Source organism: Argopecten irradians, chromosome 4, assembly GCF_041381155.1.
Source record: "Argopecten irradians isolate NY chromosome 4, Ai_NY, whole genome shotgun sequence".
NCBI lineage: Eukaryota > Metazoa > Mollusca > Bivalvia > Pectinida > Pectinidae > Argopecten > Argopecten irradians.
In genome coordinates, this window is record NC_091137.1 from 12,178,690 (window position 1) to 12,202,644 (window position 23,955).

At 36.0% G+C, this 23,955-nt stretch overlaps 2 protein-coding genes across 2 annotated transcripts; one reads left to right on the forward strand and one right to left on the reverse strand.

Annotated features, from left to right (window-relative positions):
* Window positions 1-229: 229 nt before the first annotated feature.
* On the reverse strand, window positions 230-13,985 carry LOC138320623 (ubiquitin-conjugating enzyme E2 Z-like). Its single transcript, XM_069263734.1, has 8 exons — window positions 13,465-13,985; window positions 11,559-11,743; window positions 10,488-10,560; window positions 6,316-6,503; window positions 6,028-6,139; window positions 5,607-5,719; window positions 4,452-4,542; window positions 230-3,725 (listed from the first exon to the last, which is right to left on the reverse strand). Exons 2-8 carry the CDS (start codon window positions 11,720-11,722, stop codon window positions 3,591-3,593), a joined length of 876 nt encoding a protein of 291 aa, XP_069119835.1. The 5' UTR covers window positions 11,723-11,743; window positions 13,465-13,985; the 3' UTR covers window positions 230-3,590.
* A 163-nt stretch (window positions 13,986-14,148) lies between these two features.
* Window positions 14,149-17,040, forward strand: LOC138320625 (probable basic-leucine zipper transcription factor D). Its single transcript, XM_069263738.1, is given in 3 exon segments — window positions 14,149-14,268; window positions 14,613-14,923; window positions 14,926-17,040. Coding segments are annotated over 2 exon segments (975 nt in total). The 5' UTR covers window positions 14,149-14,268; window positions 14,613-14,632; the 3' UTR covers window positions 15,610-17,040.
* Window positions 17,041-23,955: the final 6,915 nt, after the last annotated feature.

Genomic DNA, 23,955 nt, shown 5'->3' on the forward strand with positions numbered 1-23,955 from the left:
TATAAATATTTAATGTTTTCTCTCATGAATGGCCACTATGAAACATGTATGCATTACAAAACATCACAAATTGAATTGATTTATCTATTGTGGGCATGCTATGAATTTCTATGAGATTTATTCCTATCAAACACAATATTTTTAATGTGATTCTGTTGACCATATTTTATCCTCCAGTAACATCGTAGATTGGTTGTAACTGCTCATACAAAGGAAATCTCACAAGTAAGATTATGTCATATTTTATTTCAAAATAGGTATACTATATCAATAATAAACATGAGGTGCAAAGTAAAATTCATCAAAATAGCCATTCTATTAGCATGTATTTCACATACCGGTATGCCTATAATGTAACCACATTATCCAACTGCAGTTTTTCTGTCTTATTGGTATATTTCATTGAAAGATGGATCGAAACTGTTGAAAATAAAAACCTAGGCTTGGCACTAATCTTCAGAATATGACAATTATCACTAAAATTTAGTTTGATGATTTATTATTTTTACTATGATTTCGAATCCAAGTTTCAAACTAGGGGCAGATAATCTATAATTCAGCTGAGAACGTGTCTCAATTGTTCTTGTTGCAAACTTTTAGATCACAGTATTTAGTTAAAATTTAAATTAGGACCAAATTGGAGTTTCTAAACAAGTTTTACAATATTTCAGCAGTTACAAACAGCAGAAATTATTAACACTACAATTTGCACATAAGTTATTCATAAGTACCGCGATAATTTGATACTTAAATGATTTACATCTATAGATACGCATGTGTATTCAAAATCAAAATGACATATTTAAGTTATATGAATCTTTACCGGCCCTTCATAAGTTCATAGATATAGAGGTAACATTTCTTTAGACTCCACCTGAGAGTCATGGGAAACTAGTCCAATGAAATGCTGAAAATCCTTTCTACCACAATGCTTTTTTATGTCATGAGGAACCCATACATTCTCCAGGTATAAGAATTCTATGAGCAGGAAAGGAAAGGTGTAAAGAGCTACAACAAACATGTATTCCAGCATTGATCAATGTTTTTGCTGAACATTCTTTATAAAGAAATAAAACAGATGTGCAAATTTCAATCTGTTCAATATCAATTTTGCACTATAATCTTATTGTACCAAAAATGTATTCAATATACAACATATTGGTTGGCAACATATATTTTCATCTTATTCCCCTGCCATCATATTTGTAGAGGAGATGAGGGATATAGTGTCACCAAGATCAATATATATATATATACATATATATACAATAAATAATAAAAAAAAAAAAAAAAAAAATCCAGAATAGTTTGCTTACTTGAAGCATGTTGTACTCCAGATTGAAACATGAATGCACCAATTTCCTTTTCGAAAGCATGGTAGTATTAGCCAAATCAAAGTCTTGAACAACATAGAGCAGATCTGATAACCTCATGTACTATATCTGCACCCTATCATTAACGAATATAAACTTAACAAACAAAGTGAACAGTCTGGGTTCTACAACCATTGTGTGGCAAGGGGAAAATACCTAAACAATCTTTAGGTAATACCTGGTATTCACACCAACAAGTACATGTTATATTGTGAAGTTTATATTACATGTCATTATGAAGATGGGTAGGACTGCAACAATTCACTGTTGCTCTGATACGTAGGCTGTATTACGTAAAAGAAAGTATAAAACCTGATGAACCTGCAGATTTCAATGAAGGCCTCGGAAGTCTTTGTCAAGGCTTGTCAGCAAACAAAATGATATCACAGAGTATGTCTGACATATATCCATCATATACAGACATCTATGGTTGAATCTGACCGACGATACAAGTGAAAACGACCACAGTTTTATGATACACGCCTGTTACTGATAGCATTTACGATTCTCCACCAGACATTCCTTATACAGTAAAACCCCTCTAACTCGAACCCGGATTCCTCGAATACCCCCTATTCGTCGAACTGGTCGTACAGTCCCGACCGTGTCCCTATATAATCTATGTAACAAAACCCCGGATAGCTCGAACAGCTATTCGTCGAATACCCCTCATTCCTCGAACAGAAATGTGTCCCCGTTTCATCAAATACATAGTATTTACCCATGTATTCGTCGAACAGGTGTTCGGCCCTTGAGATTTTTTTACCTGTGTCACACCTGACTGCACCGACCAACATTGATAATTGCTCACGATCTTGTGTTTATATAGCTATAGGTGGCGTTAAGGGATTAACAGTGTCATTATTACCTACCTACACGATCGCAAGTCGTTGTTTGATGCTAACTTTATTTGAACATTTCAGAAAAGGCATTAAATTATTGATGTTTCTCTCATAATAATCTTCGCTGTAAATACGAAAATTCAGAAGTTGTTGTTAATAAAAAGCACACATTGTGAAATGACAAAATAGGCGAAAAATATTGATGACATCCGCCTAATTAAATAAGTTCATTTTTTAAAATCTTTGTTGTTTTCATTCGACAGGCTAACACAATGTTATTTATCAAATGGTGTAAACGATATCAAACGATATGCAAAGTACATTTTATCAGTGTGTTCCGTTTCTTTTCCCATATACCAGTATTGTTTTTTGTAACTCTACTCGTGAACACATGTAACCTAAAGCTTTTACGAAATAGACATCTATAGATATCGTTTCTTATGTCCGTATTTATGCTGGTTTATATCTTTATTGTGAGTATGTATTTTGTAAATGTTTGAAATAATTTGTGATGATTACATAATAGAAAATGTATCCTTGTTGACCAATTTGGATTTTCGGTCGCTTACCTCTGCTGTGAATGACATTGGATTTAGGACTCTCTCAAAGGAATTTTCAAACGCTCAATTTTTGTTATATATATATTTTTTTCAACATGATATTGCTATCAATAAAACACTTGAATAAAGAAATCCAAAATGCTGAAAGGTAGGGTAATTAAAATTTCATTGCCGTGCATTGTTTGTCATAGTTTGAGACCGGACATTTTGACTGTCGATAGTAACGAACCTCGGATGAGTCGAATACCCCGTATTCCTCGAACTATTGACCTGGTCCCCTGCTGTTCGAGTAATAGGGGTTTTACTTTATTCTTATATAAATATTGCCCTGTGTTGTTTGTGTACAAGCAACATTTACTAAATTTTCAGAATTAAAGGAACACCATTTTCTACAGTAATATTACATATACTTTAACATGAAAGAAATAAAGGGCAGTTAGTTAAATAATGAAACATTGGAACACAAAAATTGCATAGCAAAGGGAAGGAACATCCAATCAAATCAGACAATTATACAACGTATGGAAATCCTGACCCAATCAAAACCATCACAGAAAGTCAGAATAATATCAAATGGAGTATAATGTACATTGGTTACACCATCAAATACAAAATGAAAAGGAATGACACTGATTGGTCATGTCAGGAAGCAGCAGCAAATTGGTCTCCGTGACAACAGTTCATGTGTACATAAACCTCTTCAGACGAAATGAGAAAGCCATGATCAGTTGTTGGTCCTTGTTCTAAGAAACCTTTTAAGAAACAGTAAAATAGTCTAGAGAGTTATTAAAAAACTTCTCTAAAAAAAGTCTGTATCAGCTTTGTTCCATGTCTGAAGTTTCATCTGTTGAACAACTGTCAATTTTGTCTGAAAGGTTCTTTTGAATTGCTCCAAGTCTCTTTAATATACTTGCAAAGTCAAATACACCTCTTTTCTCTCCAAAAGGATCCTGAAAATACAAAAAAAAAAGAAGATAGAAATCATACAAAAATTAAAGCAATCACATAAATATCAGTATTTAATAACAATTTATTCCGGCATAATAATGAAGGTTACATTCAGCTCACTTCAGTTTAATTTTCAACAATATATGAACAAACTGTGATTCACTCATAGCCCAATCTGAATGTTTTCAGTAAAGGATATGGTTGATAATATACATTTGGTTCATTAATTTATTCATTATTTTTAAATGAAAGTACCTGGTAAGTTTGCTACTTTGTTTATCGACATTTGTATTTCTGAGTCATTGCTTGGGAACAAAATAATTTAAAACGAAATTAAGACAATACTTTATAACAAATTAAATTTTACTGTTGAGTTTTACTGCAGTGGTATATTTCTGTCTATAGCAATAGGATATTTGTCTTTGATAAGTCACTAGCTCATAGATCTACGCACCATGACTTGAAGAGGTGTGGACACAATTTACTTTCATATCATAGCAAAAGCTGGACTTTTAATTTTCAAAGTAGTATGTACTTAGAGATATTTACTTACAACATGACATTATGATTAAATATTATTTTTTCTTATTTCTAAATTGTATGGAGTAGCTTCTTGACATAATCTTGGGGATTTAATGCACAATTTGTAATTTTATTCAGAATGCTTTTGTGAAGATACCTGAAAATCAAAAATCTTGAAACAATTCACAGAAGATATTTACACTGACCTGCATGGTATGTCCCTGTATATCCTGGTGTTTTTTACAGATGGACTCGTAATACTCAAAGTAATCAGGAAATGAGGTTTCCATCACCTCTCTGAAAAAGTACACAAAAAAATGAAAGAAATCCAAGATTAGTAAAAATGTTATGTTTAAAGATGCACTGCCGACAGAGCATAAATGACATTCACCATTTGAACAATAAATGGTGTTTAATCATGTATATGTATGTCTAATTAACACAAACAATAATAGAAAATAATTTGTCTTGCCTTTTGTACATGCGAAATCAGTACTTCATTCCATATAGGATATAGTGCCACAGAATTTTTTCGGGATGCAATTAATTATTTTTCATATATTTATCTTGAAATAAAACTAGAAGCGCAAACTTTTCAATGGTGGTAATGGTGTAAAGTAAGTAACTTTTGTAACTGAAGAAAAATACTAAATCATCTGCTCCTGTTTTTGAAAATGAAAAAACACCATTTGTCAGTGGTGTAGCATCTTTAACCTAAACTGAGATATCTCTATCTTGTTGGAACAATAGAGCCTTTTGATAGCACAGCTGAAATTATACAACACTGTTTAGGCAGTTGAAAAAAGGGTCCAATAAATCTCTTTATGTACCTGAAATCGCCAATAAATAGTAAAAGCTTTCAGATTTTTTGATGTTTTACTAAAGTAACTTAAAAAGATGGGGTCAATGTCATTTATTTTAAACAAACTTGCTAGCCAATCAACTTGGCACACTACAGGCCTTGGCCTCAATTTCTCGAGACAAAAGTGCAGAATTAAGTCAATACTTAAGTTTTTCTCCTTATGAATCTTATATGAAAATTTATAACTTAAGTCAGTTTTTGACTTCAGTTTGTTCTGAGAAATCGGAGCCAGGTCACTGAGCCTCTGTGTTATAAAAAAGAAGTCTTCCAAAGAATTTCTAAAACCTATTGAACCTCTGTCAATAAATGAAGGTCAAGGTCATTCGTTTGAAAACCTTGGTAGTCATTTATCCCAGTATGCCACAGACTTAATATATCAGGTCTCTAGGCCTCATAGTTAATGACAAGAAGTTGTCATGAATGAAGGTCAATTTCAATGTAAACATTACGATATTTCTAAATTAAATGCATATTTCTCTTGTATATATATAAAACTTACTGTAGACTTTGGGGACAGGAACACTTCCCCTCCAACATGTCACAAACTGCCACTCTCAAAGTCTCATGGCGAATTATGTCATTATACCTTTTGGCATCTCCAAAATTCCTTTCCTGTGACAACAGTATAATCCATTACAGGTTTACATGTAGGTCAAGGCCATCACAGACTTTATAAAAATTAATTTGATCATCAGAAAATGTCTGTTAACATTAACCTTATTTATTTTACAAAATTGTGAAACAAAGTTGTATCGACTCTTGTTGGAAAAGTCGTATTGTGGAAGGAAACTAGAGTATCTGAGAAAATCTTAATGGCAGGGGACCTCATACCTGTTCATGTCCAATCAGGAAATCAACACCCAGCAATCCTGGTTACTACCAACCAACACATATATACATTGTTAGGGTATTGTACATACCTTCTCAAAACCAGGTTCATTATGATAAGGTTTCTCATTCATTAGAGACTGCATGGAGATAAGAACACTGGATAGACTCTGAGCTGGACTCCAGGCAGGCCCTGACCAGGTACTGAAACAAAATTATCCTATTCTAATAAATATTTAGATCAATATATGGCACGATAACAATCTAACAACAAGATAAAGGTATGATCATATCCAAATCTGGGTTAATTGAAGACACTCAGAAATTTATTTGATGCATATTGTCATAAATATTGTAAATACAGTACTAAGCATACTCACCCTAATATACTGAGACAAACTTTGCCGTTCTTATAAAAGTTTGGGTTAAATCGGACCTGCTTGTCTCCAGTTGTCAGGAGTTTTACTCTTGGAGGTCGTATGGGGTAGTCAGGTGGACATCGTATTAAAAAACAGAAGAACCCGCCTTCGTAAGGAGTGTCAAAGGGTCCAGTAATTAGAGCATGAATCTGTAAAATCAATAGTATCACTTTTAAATTAGTTTAAAATACTTAAACAAGAGGTCCAGAGGGCCTGTATCGCTCACCTGATTTGTAATGCCAAGTAATGTTCTGAATACAGGTTCATTGTTTCTTTTCTGAAGGAATTTTAATATTAACCTCTAAATCCCCTATTGGGCCCCACCCCTCCCGCCCCCAGGGGGTCAGAGCCAAAATTTATACAAGTTCTGTTCCCCTTCCCCCAAGGATGTTTATGGCCAAATTTGGTCACAATCCAAGCAAAACTCTAGGACAAGAAGTGATTTATAGGATTTACCTCTATTTCCCCTATTGGGCCCCACCCGTCCTGCCCTCGGGGGGCCAGAGTCAAAATTTATACAAGTTCTGTTCCCCTTCCCCCAAGGATGTTTGTGGCCAAATTTGGTTACAAACCATGCAGAACTCTATGACTAGTAGCGATTTAAAGGATTTACCTCTATTTCCCCTATTGGGCCCCGCCCCTCCTGCCCCGGGGGGTCAGAGCCAAAATTTATACAAGTTCTGTTCCCCTTTCCCCAAGGATGTTTATGGCCAAATTTGGTCACAATCCAAGCAAAACTCTAGGACAAGAAGTGATTTATAGGATTTACCTCTATTTCCCCTATTGGGCCCCACCCGTCCTGCCCCCGGGGGATCAGAGCCAAAATTTATACAAGTTCTGTTCCCCTTCCCCAAAGGATGTTTGTGGCCAAATTTGGTTACATTCCATTCAGAACTCTATGACTAGTAGCAATTTAAAGGATTTACCTCTATTTCCCCTATTGGGCCCCGCCCCTCCTGCCCCTGGGGGATCAGAGCCAAAATTTATACAAGTTCTGTTCCCCTTACCGCAAGGATGTTTGTGGCCAAATTTGGTTACAATTCATGTAGAGCTCTATGACTATTAGCAATTTAAAGGATTTACCTCTATTTCCCCTATTGGGCCCCGCCCCTCCTGCCTCCGGGGGATCAGAGCCAAAATTTATACAAGGTCTGTTCCCCCTCCCCCAAGGATGTTTGTGGCCAAATTTGGTTACATTCCATTCAGAACTCTATGACAAGTAGCGATTTAAAGGATTTACCTCTATTTCCCCTATTGGGCCCCGCCCCTCCTGCCTCCGGGGGATCAGAGCCAAAATTTATACAAGTTCTGTTTCCCCTCCCCCAAGGATGTTTGTGGTCAAATTTGGTTACAATCCATGCAGAACTCTAGGACAAGTAGCGATTTATAGGATTTACCTCTATTTCCCCTATTGGGCCCCGCCCCTCCTGCCCCCGGGGGACCAGAGCCAAAAAATTTATACAAGTTCTGTTTCCCCTCCCCCAAGGATGTTTGTGGTCAAATTTGGTTACAATCCATGCAGAACTCTAGGACAAGTAGCGATTTATAGGATTTACCTCTATTTCCCCTATTGGGCCCCGCCCCTCCTGCCCCGGGGGGGACAGAGCCAAAATTTATACAAGTTCTGTTCCCCCTCCCCAAGGATGTTTGTGGCCAACTTTGGTTACAATCCATGCAGAACTCTATGACTAGTAGCGATTTAAAGGAAATGTTGACGGACGGACGGACGTAATACGGACGGACGGCCCGCCAGTCCCGCAGCACGCCATGGATACATAAGATCCATTGGGCAGGGTGAGGCTATAAAAACTTTATAAAATAGAACATATATCTAAAATACTTGGTATAAGTCTAGACTTTTTACGTCTGATTTTGGATACCACTAACATTAGCCCTGCAGTAGTGTGGGTCTCTGATAGAGTGTAAATGCTTTCCCTGAGGTTTTCTGGCAAGTGACTACTATTTTTGTGTAGGACAATACTTTTGGTATTGTAGTGTGTCTTGTGGTACAAAACTGGCCCTCTGAAAAATGGAGAATCAAGTTAAATTTGGATAGGTTTTTGTTATCGACTTTCCCCATGTAAAAGTTTTAGTTAGTGTAAGTCTTGCCTTCTAGTTAAGGTTTTGGTAGTGTGGGACTTGCCTTCAAGTGGAGGTTTTGGTAGCTCTGGTTTTGATAGTGTGTGATTTTGTTAGTAATCAACTTTGTCAGGGTTTGGTAGTGTGGGATTTGCCCCCCCCCCCCCTCCTCAGTTATAGTTTTGGTAGTGTAGGACTTGTCCTCTAGTTAAGGTTTTGGTAGTGTGAGACATGTTCTCTAGCTGAGGTTTTGGTAGTGTGGAACTTTTCCTCTAGTTAAGATTTTGGTAGTGTAAGATTTGCCTTCTAGTCAAGGCTTTGGTAGTGTGGGACTTGCCCTCTATTTAAGATTTTGATATTGTGGGACTTGCCCTATATTTAAGGTTTTGATAAGTGTGGGACCTGTCTTCTAGTTAAGGTTTTGGTAGTGTGGGACTTGTCCTCTAGTTAAGGTTTTGGTAGTGTGAGACATGTCCTCTAGCTAAGGTTTCGGTAGTGTGGAACTTGTCCTCTAGTTAAGGTTTTGGTAGTGTAAGACTTACCCTCTAGTTAAGGTTTTGGTAGTGTAATATTTGCCTTCTAGTCAAAGTTTTGGTAGTGTGGGACTTGCCCTCGAGTTAAGATTTTGATATTGTGGGACTTGTCCTCTAGTTAAGATTTTGATATTGTGGGACTTGCCCTATATTTAAGGTTTTGATAAGTGTGGAACTTGTCCTCTAATTAAGTTTTGATAAGTGTGGGACTTGTCCTCTAGTTAAGGTTTTGGTAGTGTGAGACATGTCCTCTAGCTAAGGTTTCGGTAGTGTGGAACTTGTCCTCTAGTTAAGGTTTTTGGTAAGACTACCCTAGTTAAGTTTGGTAGTTACCCTCTAGTTAAGGTTTTTGGTAGTTGTAAGATATTGCCTTCTAGTCAAGGTTTTGGTAGTGTGAGACTTGCCCTCTAGTTAAGATTTTGATATTGTGGGACTTGCCCTATATTTAAGGTTTTGATAAGTGTGGAACTTGTCCTCTAATTAAGGTTTTGATAAGTGTGGGACTTGTCCTCTAGTTAAGGTTTTGGTAGTGTGAGACATGTCCTCTAGCTAAGGTTTCGGTAGTGTGGAACTTGTCCTCTAGTTAAGGTTTTGGTAGTGTAAGACTTACCCTCTAGTTAAGGTTTTGGTAGTGTAATATTTGCCTTCTAGTCAAGGTTTTGGTAGTGTGGGACTTGCCCTCTAGTTAAGATTTTGATATTGTGGGACTTGCCCTATATTTAAGGTTTTGATAAGTGTGGAACTTGTCCTCTAATTAAGGTTTTGATAAGTGTGGGACTTGTCCTATATTTAAGGTTTTGATAGTGTGGAACTTGTCCTCTAAGTTAAGGTTTTGGTAGTGTGGGATTTGTCCTCTAGTTAAGGTTTTGGTAGTGTGAGACATGTCCTCTAGCTAAGGTTTCGGTAGTGTGGAACTTGTCCTCTAGTTAAGGTTTTGGTAGTGTAAGACTTACCCTCTAGTTAAGGTTTTGGTAGTGTAATATTTGCCTTCTAGTCAAGGTTTTGGTAGTGTGGGACTTGCCCTCTAGTTAAGATTTTGATATTGTGGGACTTGCCCTATATTTAAGGTTTTGATAAGTGTGGAACTTGTCCTCTAATTAAGGTTTTGATAAGTGTGGGACTTGTCCTCTAGTTAAGGTTTTGGTAGTGTGAGACATGTCCTCTAGCTAAGGTTTCGGTAGTGTGGAACTTGTCCTCTAGTTAAGGTTTTGGTAGTGTAAGACTTTCCCTCTAGTTAAGGTTTTGGTAGTGTAATATTTGCCTTCTAGTCAAGGTTTTGGTAGTGTGGGACTTGCCCTCTAGTTAAGATTTTGATATTGTGGGACTTGCCCTATATTTAAGGTTTTGGTAGTGTGGGACTTGCCCTCTAGTTAAGATTTTGATATTGTGGGACTTGCCCTATATTTAAGGTTTTGATAAGTGTGGAACTTGTCCTCTAATTAAGGTTTTGATAAGTGTGGTACTTGTCGTCTAGCGAAGGTTTTTGTCTTTGACAGTATGGAGTGTGGACAAGTTTCCTACCTTAGTTATGTCGTCTTTATCTGGAATGATGATTATACCAGGTGGAGGCTCGTTAAATATTGTCATAATATCTCTGTAAAGGAAATCAAACTTCATTCAAACACACATGTTAAGTATCAAACTAAGTACATTGTACGTCTTACATCAATGGATCACTTTGTTACTGATGTATCAGATAATATGTAGCCCTAATTCTTTCAGTAAATGATGTCTCATATACATATTTATGTAGTCTTGTAGTGTTAATTCTTTCTATCAACTTATAGTTGAACAATCAATTGATATAAATAGTAACTACATTGTCCATTGTACATAATTAAACAGTGGGTTGGTCATGAATAAGCAGGGTTCACACCAGCTTTTGAAATTCTGTCGCCAAAATTTTCGCGAAAGTGAAATTTCTTTCGCCAAATAAGATTTGTTGGAGACAAATAAAAAAATGAATATTTGATTGTTGGAATGCAGAATTATCTTTCTTCCTAATAAAGGTTAAGTTTCGTTTAGGTAAGTATGGAAATGTATTAATAAACAAACACAAATGAAAGGTTCATTTTTCATGATGTATCATTTAGTAGACATCTTAATAGTCTGGGCATAAATAAAGACCAAATCTACACAAAACTGTATGGACTTGCAATCATTTCATCTTATTAAGCAGCTTTTAATTTTTTTCATTTTTTTAAACGCCATGGCTGCTTATTGGGTCGATACGGTACTACAATATCCAACTCATCAATGTTATTTATGCATTGTACATAGTAAGTGCTTAGTTATTGGCTGACATTTACTTCAGTAACTATTGTCGATTGATTGTTATTTTAATGTCCACATATAATGTATCAGTAATTTCATTAATTAGTATGTCGATACATACATGATGGTTGTAGATCAAAAAATGTTTAAAATAAAAGTATTAACATTAAAATGTCTGTATAAGCACTTAATACAATTTGATAAATGTTACAATCTGTACGACTGAAACTTGTATAAGACTCAGCATTGAAAACCTACTATGTACACAGTATATGTTACAGGGACATTTAAGCAAACATTAATCTCTTTAACAATAACCTTTTGATACGAAGGATACATTGTGTGGTGGGTGCTTCGTTGTCCCAGTCAGCACTCTGACAAGGATCCCAAGAGGACTGTGGCTGCCCTGGAACTAAACTGAGATGGTCATCAGCCTGGAGAAGGTCCAACACACTCTCTTTATCATTGCTGGAGGTCGCCATTGTCCATCGTTAGTAACACACCTTCAACAGTTAATGTAAACACAAATGTCATTCTTCTTAAACACAAAATATGCAACAGTATGTCATGTACATAAAATAGATGCTTTGAACCATATGAATATCTTCTTCTTTCTATGTCCTCAGACCTTCTTGAAAAAGAAGATTACCTAGAGTGTGTGGGGGAATGTGTAAATTTAAAACTTTTGTTTCTATATGTTATTTTTTAATATATCTTTCTAACTATACACAAGGTAGTAAGTCAATAGTGGAAAGATGTGAGAATGGCTGGTGTGAGCTGATCTCAACATTAATCTATAGTAGGAGTGTCAACAATGGAAACAGGACCGGTGTTCCATTGGGTTATAGTGTGTATTGCTAATGATTGGGACAAGAGTGTTGATGGTAGGAACTGCTAAGTGACAGTGAATGATTTTGTAGAAAACTACTAGGTGAGATTTTAAAAGCCTTTGTGACAGTAGTGGCCAGTTGAGAGTTTGTATCATGTCTGTTACACTGTCAGTTTTTCTATATTTGTTTAGGACATACCTTGCTGCTTGTCTCTGAACTTTTTCTATGTTGGATATTGAACTTTTTCTATGTTGGATATGTTTTGTTGTGTTTAGGGGTCCCATACACAACTGCTGTAATCAAGTTTAGGTCTTACCAGAGCTAAAAGGCCTTGGATTTAATGTTGGTATTCCAGATATCAGAAAGCTACACACTGTGCATGGTCTTTCTAGTACTTGTAATGTCTTGTGTAATAAAATTATTTTCATATGTATGGTTAGCTACATCCTCGATACTCCAGGGCTTCCGATCACTTACGATCTCTACACCCCTGGACTATCTCATAGTGAAATTGAAGGCAGCTCAGCGGAAAACATTTGACCAATCACAGGCTAGCAAAGATTTCCTTTGAAGACTACAGAGAGAGCGACGCCTAACATCTAAGCCACACAGTCAACCACAGTGTACCGTTATACGGCTCTTTTGATGTACATCAAATGACTAAATTACCTGTTCTATTCTGTTGCCTCCAGTTTTACTAAGAGATAGTCCAGGGGTGTAGAGATCGTAAGTGATCGGAAGCCCTGGAGTATCGAGGATGGGTTAGCTATAACTAGTCTTGAAAGATGAGAAAGGAGAACTTGTTGCCAAATCAGGAGGAAGAGAACTCATGTAACTGTAACAGGAGAGGAGAAAATGTAGCGGTCAGACCGGGATTTGAACTCGGGACCCTCAGAACACTAGCCGAGTATTCTACCGACTGAGCTACTGCCCTCGAAGACATACGAGACCCTTCCAAACTCCACCACCGTGGGTTATTTAGTTGGGCCCCAATTCTGTAACAGGAGAGAAGGAAATGAAGCGGCCAGACCAGGATTCGAACCCAGGGCCCTCCGAACACTAGCAGAGTGCTCTACCGACTGAGCTACCTGGTCACCGATGATCGACCCAGTCCAATTCCGCTACATAACAATCTGCTAACACATGTCATTTTCATGTAGAACAGAGAGCTCGAGACATTGCATACATGTATGTGCTGAACAGTACATGCATTATAGTATTCCTACATGTACTGGGCAGATATTTAGGTATTAAACTCGTCTGTCAATATATGTTAATATTTATTTTCTTTATATTGACAGACGAGTTTAATACCTATGGACACTGTTCAGTAAATGTTGATACAGATATGCTAGTTTTCTATGCAGTTTTCCACAGTAACCTAACATACTTACCATTATACCATATCTGTTGTTTTTACGCGGAGGAAGTGTTAAACTCCTTGGTGTACAAGCCTATAGCTACATAGATTATATGTTACACTTCCATTCAACTACCTGGTGAGCATCTTAAGCTACTTCACTTGTGAAAGTGAAAGTATCTAACAGTGTAAGCAAATTTGGTCAGGTCAATCACAAGGCGTCGGAAAAATATTAATTCATCAAAAGTTGGCTTGATGTTCATTGATGCAACGTATGTCAGTGCAAACCTTTAAGTTACAATTAATTCACAATATTGTAATAGTACATAGGGTGCCAAATATTATACACACGTTTCTACATCCTGTGTCGCAGTGGGACGAATGCAACAAATACATCAATTGGTCAAAATTCAAGACAGTGCCATCTGCCATTACAACCAAGATGATAGATGGAATAGCAACACTCGTTAAATCTTTTTCTCTATGATGTTATGCAAACGTTAATACTGTGTGAGATATCAGTTTGTTATTCCATATCGATGCGGAACTTTTTCTTCGCGTATGTGCACAAAGATATTGACTGTAAACCGGTTTCAAGCGTTTGTGTGACTCCAGGGAAATTCCCTTCGCGTCACGTCTTATTTTTAGTGGCCAATCAAAAAAGAGAAAGGTATTTCAATGACCAATCAAAATATGGTCAGCTTTGCTGATCGAAGGAAACGTTTGTCGAACGTTTGGATTGCTATAAAAACTTATTTTCTTGCGCGCAACATTAGTAACAGAAAAGCACTGGACGAGGTTTCACGCAAGTTTACAGATCTACGGACTTCGACAATAGGTAAACGTGAACGGTGTTTAATCGCAATTTGTCGTTTGATTTTAACATTTACTGGGTTATTATACCTAGACATACTCGATTTTGATTGATATCGACAAAAGAAAACTGATTTAATCCTAAAATAGTGCCTTTAAAACACTATAAACTTGTTCGACGCCACGTTGTTGTGAAATAGGCTTTCGTCCATTTCCATTCTGAAACAATCTTGTTGGGAATAAACGTTATTCTCTGTACTCTCTTGTAACATTAACGGAAACAAAAAGTTGGCATTGCATGAAAATCAACTTCTTGTTTCAATATGAGTTCAATGCTGTTGTCACCCGAGTCTGATGTTTGTTTGTTAGATAAACTGCTGGACACAGGAATGATCAACGTCGATTTCAACTTTGGAAGTGTTCCATCGTCTGTGGATCCTGGTGACGACGAACTTGAAACTCTAAAGAATTCTCCAAGTCACCAATCGGACAGCGGGATGAGCATGGGTAGCGAGAATACCGAGTGCATGGAGTCTGACATTGCTAACAGACCTGGCTTTGAGCTGTTTGATGATGCTGAACTTATGGGTTATCTTTCATCAACGTCGAGAACACCAAGTCCAGAGACAACGATAGCTGTTGAAAGTGTATTGGAACAGGCTATAACAAACAATTCTTCTCCTCATGTTGTGTGTTAAACAATAAATGTGAAACAAAGAACCAGGTGCGCATCCTTAGAGCTAGAAATTCGAATAATATTGACAAACCAACAAAAAAACCACATGCAACCGAAGAAAAATCTAAGTCATTGCCAGTGGTCAAGACAATCCTTCCAATGCCAACTTCAAATGTTAAAGTTGTAAAAGTTGTTTCTTCAATAAACCAAGATATTGACTCTGATGGTGAAATTGTTGAAGCTTTGGCACAAAGAAACAAAAAGAATGCTGTACAGGCAAAAATCAACAGAGAAAAGAAAAAGGCTTTCATAAAAGGCCTAGAGGACACTGTCGCAGAATTGCGTACAGAAAATGACGCTTTGAAGCTTAATCAGACAAGGATGGAAGAACACCAACGAGTGTTAGAAGACGAGGTACAATATCTAAAAAGTGTACTTGCCAATCAAAGTGCATTGTCAAGTTTATTGCAGAACATTCCAAACGTGCAGAATATCAAACTTTCAACTTCATTCAATAGAAGGAAGCGTGGCGCAAATCTTGACCATGACTATACAGAGCACCACACTTCTGCAAAACGCTCTAAGAACTTTTCCACTGCTGGAGTCTGTTTGCATGTAGACGACGGCCATGCATCACTCGAATTTTGCTCCCATTGCTCAAAAAATGCAAAGTCCACTGACGATGCATGAACATCAAGGATACACTTCTGAATTATCGGATGTGCTTCAAATTCATGTCGCCAAACGACATGGGAACAAGGCTTTTTGTGCCACAATCTTGAATGTGCCTGATGATTCTGTGTAGGACGCATGACGCAAACTCGTTGCAAGTTGAGGGACCATTCAACAACATTCAGGTGGTATAACAGTATCGAATGTTTACTGTTATGCTCTGATAAACAAGCTGTATTGACTAAATGTCTTTTGATTTTAAAGATAGAACATTTGTAATTATATATATAAATATAAGTACTATGTTAAACAATCTTTGAAAACCACAACAAACAAGCTTGTAAAGCCTGAACCACTTTGATGATATAGAGATATTCTTTAAAAAAATATAAAATATATAGTTGACTCTTAAAAAGGTTCAATACAATTTTGAAATCCAATTACCGCTGTACATGTGGATTCTTTATTTCTTCAAATTGGTTCCTGCTACATTTACTTGTTCATGTTTTAAGCGACCAGTACTGATACAGTTTTCTAGTTCTCTTTCACAGATCCTGATCTAGCGTTGAACCTGGTTTGCTGTTCGGAGATGTCCTGGGACCCTGTCCATTGCACTCTTGGACTTGCCTTATTTGGTAAGGTCCCTTGTACACTTGGGATCTGTTTGGGAGACTTTTATTGGGCATACTTCTAACTGCAAAATCTATAATGAGATGATTTGAGTTTAGTTCAGTGTGTTGTTGCAAGAAATATTTTGCGAATGATCATTGACCATATGACAATATACGCTAATAGTTTGTATGAAAGTAGTATAAGCAAAAATACCAGGGTAAATTTATAGTCATGTTTTATTCATAAACCACCATATTGAATTGGATAAATGCAACTTTAAAGAAAAACCCCTAGTTATAATGTGCAAAATCACAATTGTTTGCATGCACTATCTATCCAGTGATATTTTTGCTTATACTTGCTTAAGAAGATTATGACTGATTTGTTAATTTTTACTATTCAGCTAACCTGTGGCCTGTGCTGCTCAAACAAGAATGAACAAACTGTTAAAGGAATATGGTAGTATTGAAAAAGTGGTAGGTCAAAGGTGAAATATGGTAGTATTGGGTGGTTCAAAGGTCGATTCATTTTATGAAAATTGTCTGAAATTACCATGATGAGATTAATTAAAAGTGCTAAGGAAAAATGAAACCCAAATTTTCTCATTTATAGAGAAAAAAGTATTGGTTCAAAATTTCTGATTTTTTGCAAGAATGAAAATTATCATGTTGTATATAGTGTTGTTTAATAAATGTTATGATCATGTTATTATAACGCTTATTATTACACTGCATTTTAAATCCTTTTCTTACAACAGAAATGATGGTTTGAATGTAGATAGATTATTATTTAACATAATGTTATATTGAATAAAACTAAGATTATTTAACAAAAAAATTTTGTTATAACTTTGTGGTTGCTTTGCAGAAATATGTTTCAGGTTTCTTTCTGGAAAGGTGATTGGTTTTGGATGTGCATATGAAAGATGGTATAGTTAATAGTTTGGTAGGTAGTTACGAAGACACCAGCTTTTCACACCCCTATCTCAGTCTTAAATCCCAACTTTGAGTAAGGGGTATATGTGTTTTCGTAACAAAGCTCATTCAGGTTTTTTATATCGAGTTTCTATAACGAAATTAAAATTATATTTCTTATATTGGGTAATAGGTAATGTGCAATCACTAGTATGAAAAATATGGGGGGGGGGGGAGTTAATCCTAATGATTGAATTTGTTACAAACTTTGATAAACCATCTTCGATTTTAATTATAACGAGTCGAATCTTTTTATATGCCAGCTTAAATTATATCCAGAATAACCACCAGTAGTAAACATAGTATTGTATCACTGGAATCGGAATGCATCATTTATAGAACTTCAGCTTTAGAGAGCTACATTGGACTTTAGTGTCAAAGATTGTGTAAATGTAGACATACAATCAATGTGCAGGTCTAATGTGGAAAATAACAATGTGAATTTAACTATTTTGAAGTTGGTTCTTTATGAAATCAAAACAAATATAAAAACTAGAAGGTCTTGTTTTTTCTGAAGCCATGAAGAATTTAAATTTTCACCTTGCCTTCATGCCTCATAGGATCGTAATCTGCATTTACACAATACATAGATTCTCATTAATAAGACTCTTTACTTTAAAGTCTTCATTGGAAAGCATTAGGCCTAAATTAAAATATTGTTTGTTTGCCCTCCTCCAACCAACCCATGAAAATCGGCCCGACTCAAAAAATTTTATTGAAATATTCTAGTGATTTTTTTTTTATTGTCGTGTACTTTCCAGTGCCGTGTGGAAACCTTTGATGAATCGCAGTATAAATTTTTGTTTCCTCTTATTTCAAAATATTCAAATTCAAATTTACGTACAATTGTCTCGGCCAAATGAGCAAACGATCGTGATTTATCTTCAACATGCCGACATGCACTGATGCAGTTTTTTGTAACATCGTACACACATGTTTAGGAAAATGGCGCCGGGTTGAAACCATACTTTCACATTTTCACACCGGGTGTTTGGGAATTTGATCGGTATTGCTATTGATACGACGATAGTTTGATAATATTTAAGATATTTATCCAAGTATTAACTGCAGTAAAACATCGTAGCAAGTATTTTTGTTTCCAGAGTAAAATACGAAACTTAGCGGCTAATCATATTATACTGAATGCGTAAACAAAACATGGCGGCCGAAAAGTAGAGCATGGTTTCTCCAACTGGGCCAGGCACCATAAACTTTTCTCAGACAGATTGTTTACTCAAGCCTATGTAAAATCATATACTTGAGTAAGAAATCTACAGGTACGTTGCGTTCACAAATAAACATATTTGAAACTGTAAATGCCTTAAGTAGATGTTTTAGGTAATTATTGTATTGAATTAGAATCCACGACTGCAGAAACGATCTGCATCAATGACGAATATCTTTGCCGATTCATATAAAAAATGACAAGCCGTACGAACACTAAAACGTGTTGACCTTGCCGATATGAAGTGTTCATGGAAATATATATCGGCGTATTTTGTTGAAAATAACCTCCAAGTAAATATGAGCACTATCCACAATTCGTAGTTATTGATAATAAAATTAAATCACCAGTGAATTAGCTTGAATTGAATGACAAAAATAACAAACACACAAACAGTTATTTACTACGTGATTTTTTTATGCCGATAAAACAAACAAAAAGAATTTCCGATACAAAGTCATTTTGGTGATATTTTTAATTACTCCATCATCCAGTAAACTGAAAAATAGGTGGGGGGTCTTATTTGCAGACATCCTCCCTAAGTCTGAAAATGTGTCAAAATAGGCGGGGGTCTTATTTGCGGTCAAATACGGTAAAAGTTAAATTATTCCATGGATCTTCAAACGTTTTGGTAGTCGGATGTAACATGGTCGAATGTCAGAATATTGGGGTCAAGGGTCAAAGATAGAAGTCCACCGACGGACGTATGGATTTTTTTTTGAAATTCAGTTGATGTACGATGGTCCAGAAAATATTTAAAGACTCTTTCCCGAGGGTATAGACGTTCAATGCTAACCCTGCCCAGACAAAACGCCCATGTTTGATTATTTTTCTTATACGTCTTGTACTTGTATTGACACATCATGTGTAGTGTGAGTCACAGCTGTTTATGACGTCATAACAATTGCATGTGATTTGATTGTTCTACACGCGGACAATGGACATTTTCAATTGTTGTGACATCCAGTGATAAATCTATGTTTTGACAAAGATGGGACAATTTGTGGTAATTGAGTCAAAACTAAGTTTGAGTTTTGCAAAATAAAATAAAATAATTTTCCTACCTACCGACCCATTCTGAAAATTCCAGGTCGGAAAAGGGCAAACCAACATTATTTTAAGTCTGGCCTTACAGCAGTTGGAAAAACCTTCGGAAATTTCCTTAACTTCTGTATTGCTTTCCTATTGGAAATTTGCTTCAGGTAAGGAATATTCATGGAACTGGCCCCAAGTAAAGATCTAGGTTTTCTGGTAACAAATGCCAGTCTGTGAATAATTAAATGAGCATATATAACCAGCTCACCGGATTCACAAGCTGGTAAAATACCCGAAGATAGGTACATGTAATAATTTTACAGGTATTCTAATTTTAGCACTTATTGTGCCAAATACACTAAAATTTGTCATGAGATATAATTATGTTTACAATTCATTTACATTTCTCAAATGTGGTTCCATGCCATTAAGACTGCACTAATAAGTTGATAGCTCACCCAAAGTTTAGCGGTAAAAAGGCTAATATTAGTACATGTATGGTACTGTAATCAAATTTCATAAGCAGCTCCTTTGCAAATAGTGAGGAATATATTGACGAAGACGAAATAAAATTCGTTTGAAAATTATGTAAATAGATAATTATGGAGATTAAGTAAATGGCACATGAAAATTAATGTAAATATTCGTAGTTAGAACCATAAAAAAAGAACACAGAACAAGCATTTTTGATAGTTTTAATGTAGCTACCAATGGATAAAGAATCGGAACATACATAGTGATTTTAATGTATAATCTGCAAGGAGATGAGATGGATTAAAAACAATGGAAAAGACCAGCACATAGAGTAAAAATCATATTTACATTATCTTGCTTTAAATGCAAGAAATTTGATTAGCTGGTGATAGTTTTGAAATATGGAGGATGGCTGTTCTATTTATCCATAAATTATGTAATCTACAAACTATTCTTTCAAATAACATCAAAGTGACATTCTATTGCCAAATATTTGCATGTAAATAAAACTATTCTAGTCAATACAAAGTCACAACCATATATATATATTTTCTATAAAATCTTAATGTGATCAACACCATCTAACAGTGATATACCGGAACAAGATCTCGAAATTTTAAAGGGACACTTCACAGAAATTAAAAAAAAAATGTGTTTAAAACATAACATATTTCATATAATCAACACTTATAGTAAAAATTGTATATACATGTATCTTAATCTGCTTTTGAGTTATCTATAATTTTCACTCCAAAAAAGCAAATCATTTATGTCCTAAACGACCATTTACTCTCGTTCCCTTAACTGGTGGGTCCGAAATTTGTTTCCAACATGTAATTGGTTAGATAAAACCTCCAGCCCTCGAAGGGAAAGACTAACAGAATAAAGGTAAAGTGGAATCTATAGAAATATCGCAAAATGTTAGTTGTGCAGACAAAACATGCTCCTGGTATTGAATGTGCACATCAGAGACGAAAGTCATCAAGGCATGAACATAAATGCCTATACTAGTCCAGGCCCCAGGATCATGAAACAATAATCATTTAAGTCTAAATTTAAGATTATTTTAGACTTCGTCTGTTTTGTGACCTTGGTGCCTGGTGTGGTGAAACCCCTGCATCTGTCTAAACAATGAAATGCCTATGCTAGTGACTGTATGACGCGCCTGCAAAAGTAAAGGCATGATTAACGTCGGCATACCTCTATAGACATGGCAAAAAATGCCTGCACGCATCTAAAGGCATGATGATGAATGCCTGCACACACATAAAGGCATGACAATAAATGCCTGCACACACCTAAAGGCATGACGATAAATGCCTGCACACATCTAAAGGCATGACAATAAATGCCTGAACACACAAAGATATGACAATAAATGCCTGCACACATCTAAAGGCATGACAATAAATGCCTGCACACATCTAAAGGCATGACAATAAATGCCTGCACACATCTAAAGGCATGACAATAAATGCCTGCACACATCTAAAGGCATGACAATAAATGCCTGCACACATCTAAGGGCATGACAATAAATGCCTGCACACATCTAAAGGCATGACAATAAATGCCTGCACACATCTAAAGGAATGACGAGAAATGCCTGCACACATCTAAGGGCATGACAATAAATGCCTGCACACATCTAAAGGCATGACAATAAATGCCTGCACACATCTAAAGGCATGACAATAAATGCCTGCACACACCTAAAGGCATGACAATAAATGCCTGCACACATCTAAAGGCATGACGATAAATGCCTGCACACATCTAAAGGCATGACAATAAATGCCTGCACACATCTAAAGGCATGACAATAAATGCCTGCACACATCTAAAGGTATGACGATAAATGCCTGCACACATCTAAAGGCATGATAATAAATGCCTGCACTAGTTTTGAGACATTGAATAAAACATATAAGCCTCCATCATATCTCGTGTTATTAGCTTATATGCCTACACTAGTGGTGGCATTATGAACATGAGGCATGAAACAAATTCCTAAACCAGTTTGGGCATAATGAACATTAATTCCTGCACATTTGAATCGTTTATGGCATGAACATAAATGCCTACACTAGTTATGGCATCATGAACGTGACATGTACATGTCTAAAGGCATGAAATAAATGCCTATACGAGTCCAAGCAGGATCAATATATAATGCCTGTAGTAGTCGGGGCATATAAATGAACATATAAATCCGCACATTTCTGCATATGCATGTCTTATGAACATCAACACCTGCACACATCTAAAAGCATAGACATTTATGCATGTGCCAGTCAGGGCGGCATGAACATAAACACTTGTTACCTCCAAAGATTTGACAAATGCCTGTGCAAGTCCGAATGGCATGATACCAGGCTTGAACATGACACCTGTCTAAAGGCATGAAATAAATGCCTATAGTAGTAGTCATGGTGGTATGAATATGAATGCCTTCGAACATCTTGAAAATGTATGCCTGCACAAGCAAAGACATGAGATCAATGTCTGCTCATGTCAATCATATGTCTAAATGTATGAGCATAAGTGCCTGCACTAGTTATGGCGTCATGAACATGAATGTCTTTATCAACTTTTCAAATCATGAATATCAACACCTGCACATATATAAAGGCATGAACATAAATTAATGGATACACTAGTCATGGTGGCATCAATATAAACACTATGCCTATGCTAGTCATGGTGGTATCAATCCTGCAAACATTTATGTAGGATCTTACATGAGTGTTCATTTCATATGAGATTTTTTTTTTTTTTTTTTTTTTGCGAGTCTTGGCGAGTTTCATAAAATCTGAAATGAAATGAACACAAATGTAAGATATTTTTTGTCACACATTTGCATATACCTACATAACAAATAATTTCATCTCAGAATGTATTCCGAAAATCCAACAGAGGCAGCCATTTTGTCCCACCATAGTCGTAATCCTGACTTCATTTTATTGTTTCTGTCTGACATCACAATGAATTTCCAGCCTATAAAAATCGCTCCAGGTCATATTACACTAGTGATATATGCAAAAATATTACACGGGCGAAATCACTGGATATCAGGTGGATTATGTGATAAAAAGGCATGAACATAAATTTATGCATACACTAGTCATGGTGGTATCAATAAGAGTATCAATATAAATCCCTGCACACATATAAAGGCATGAATATAAATGCCTACACTAGTCATAGCATTATAAACATAAATGCCTTTACCTGTGTTTGTATTATGGCAATAAATGCCATGAACATATTACATAAAAGCCTGCACATGTGTGTCTATTCCAGCCTTGGTGGTAAAATCATTAATGCCTGCACACATCAATAAACATGAACATAAATGCCTGCACACATCAATAGGCATGAACATAAATGCCTGCACACATCAATAGGCATGAACATAAATGCCTGCACACATCAATAGGCATGAACACAAAAATGCTTGTTTGGGTCTAAAGACATAAATAAATGTCTGCACATGTCATAGTGGTCTAACATAATTAAATCAATGACTTTATATATTGTACCATTTCGTTAGATGGCACCTTGCAATGAATTTCTGGCCTCAGGATCATGAAACAGTCTTAGACTTAAGTGTTTGTTTAGCCAATCAAAAGTGATGCAACTTTTTCTAACATCATCTGTGACTGGCAAAGTCTAAACTATTTGTAAAACTGTTTTAGACTTGAGATTGTTTCATGATCTAGGGATCTGATGTATCACAGTTCTATTACTTCCCTTCATTTCAATTTGCCAACTGTGTACTGACTAAGTGAAGCGAAGGAAAGGAAGTTAAAAGACCAGAATGCATATGGGCATTCGAATGATGAAAACAAAGTATTCATAAAACTATATTGCTGTAAAAATAGTTTGCAGAACAGACACTACATGTTTAAAATTAAAGACCTTCAATAAAATGCCCTCACATTATAAACGTATACACTGTAGTATCACATACTTACAGAACATTTTGTATTTGAATTTTCTGAATTGTGATTTACATAGTTTAAAAACAAAAAGGAAAACAAA

Excerpts from the sequence above, each read along its gene's own strand:
- LOC138320623 (XM_069263734.1), bottom strand. The coding sequence starts at position 11,722 with ATGGCGACCTCCAGCAATGATAAAGAGAGTGTGTTGGACCTTCTCCAG. Across the intron at positions 10,561-11,558 it reads TGTATCCTTCGTATCAAAAG|AGATATTATGACAATATTTA; the intron begins GTTATTGTTAAA and ends TTTCCTTTACAG. Across the intron at positions 4,543-5,606 it reads TCCTGTCCCCAAAGTCTACA|AGAGGTGATGGAAACCTCAT; the intron begins GTAAGTTTTATA and ends GTACTTTTTCAG.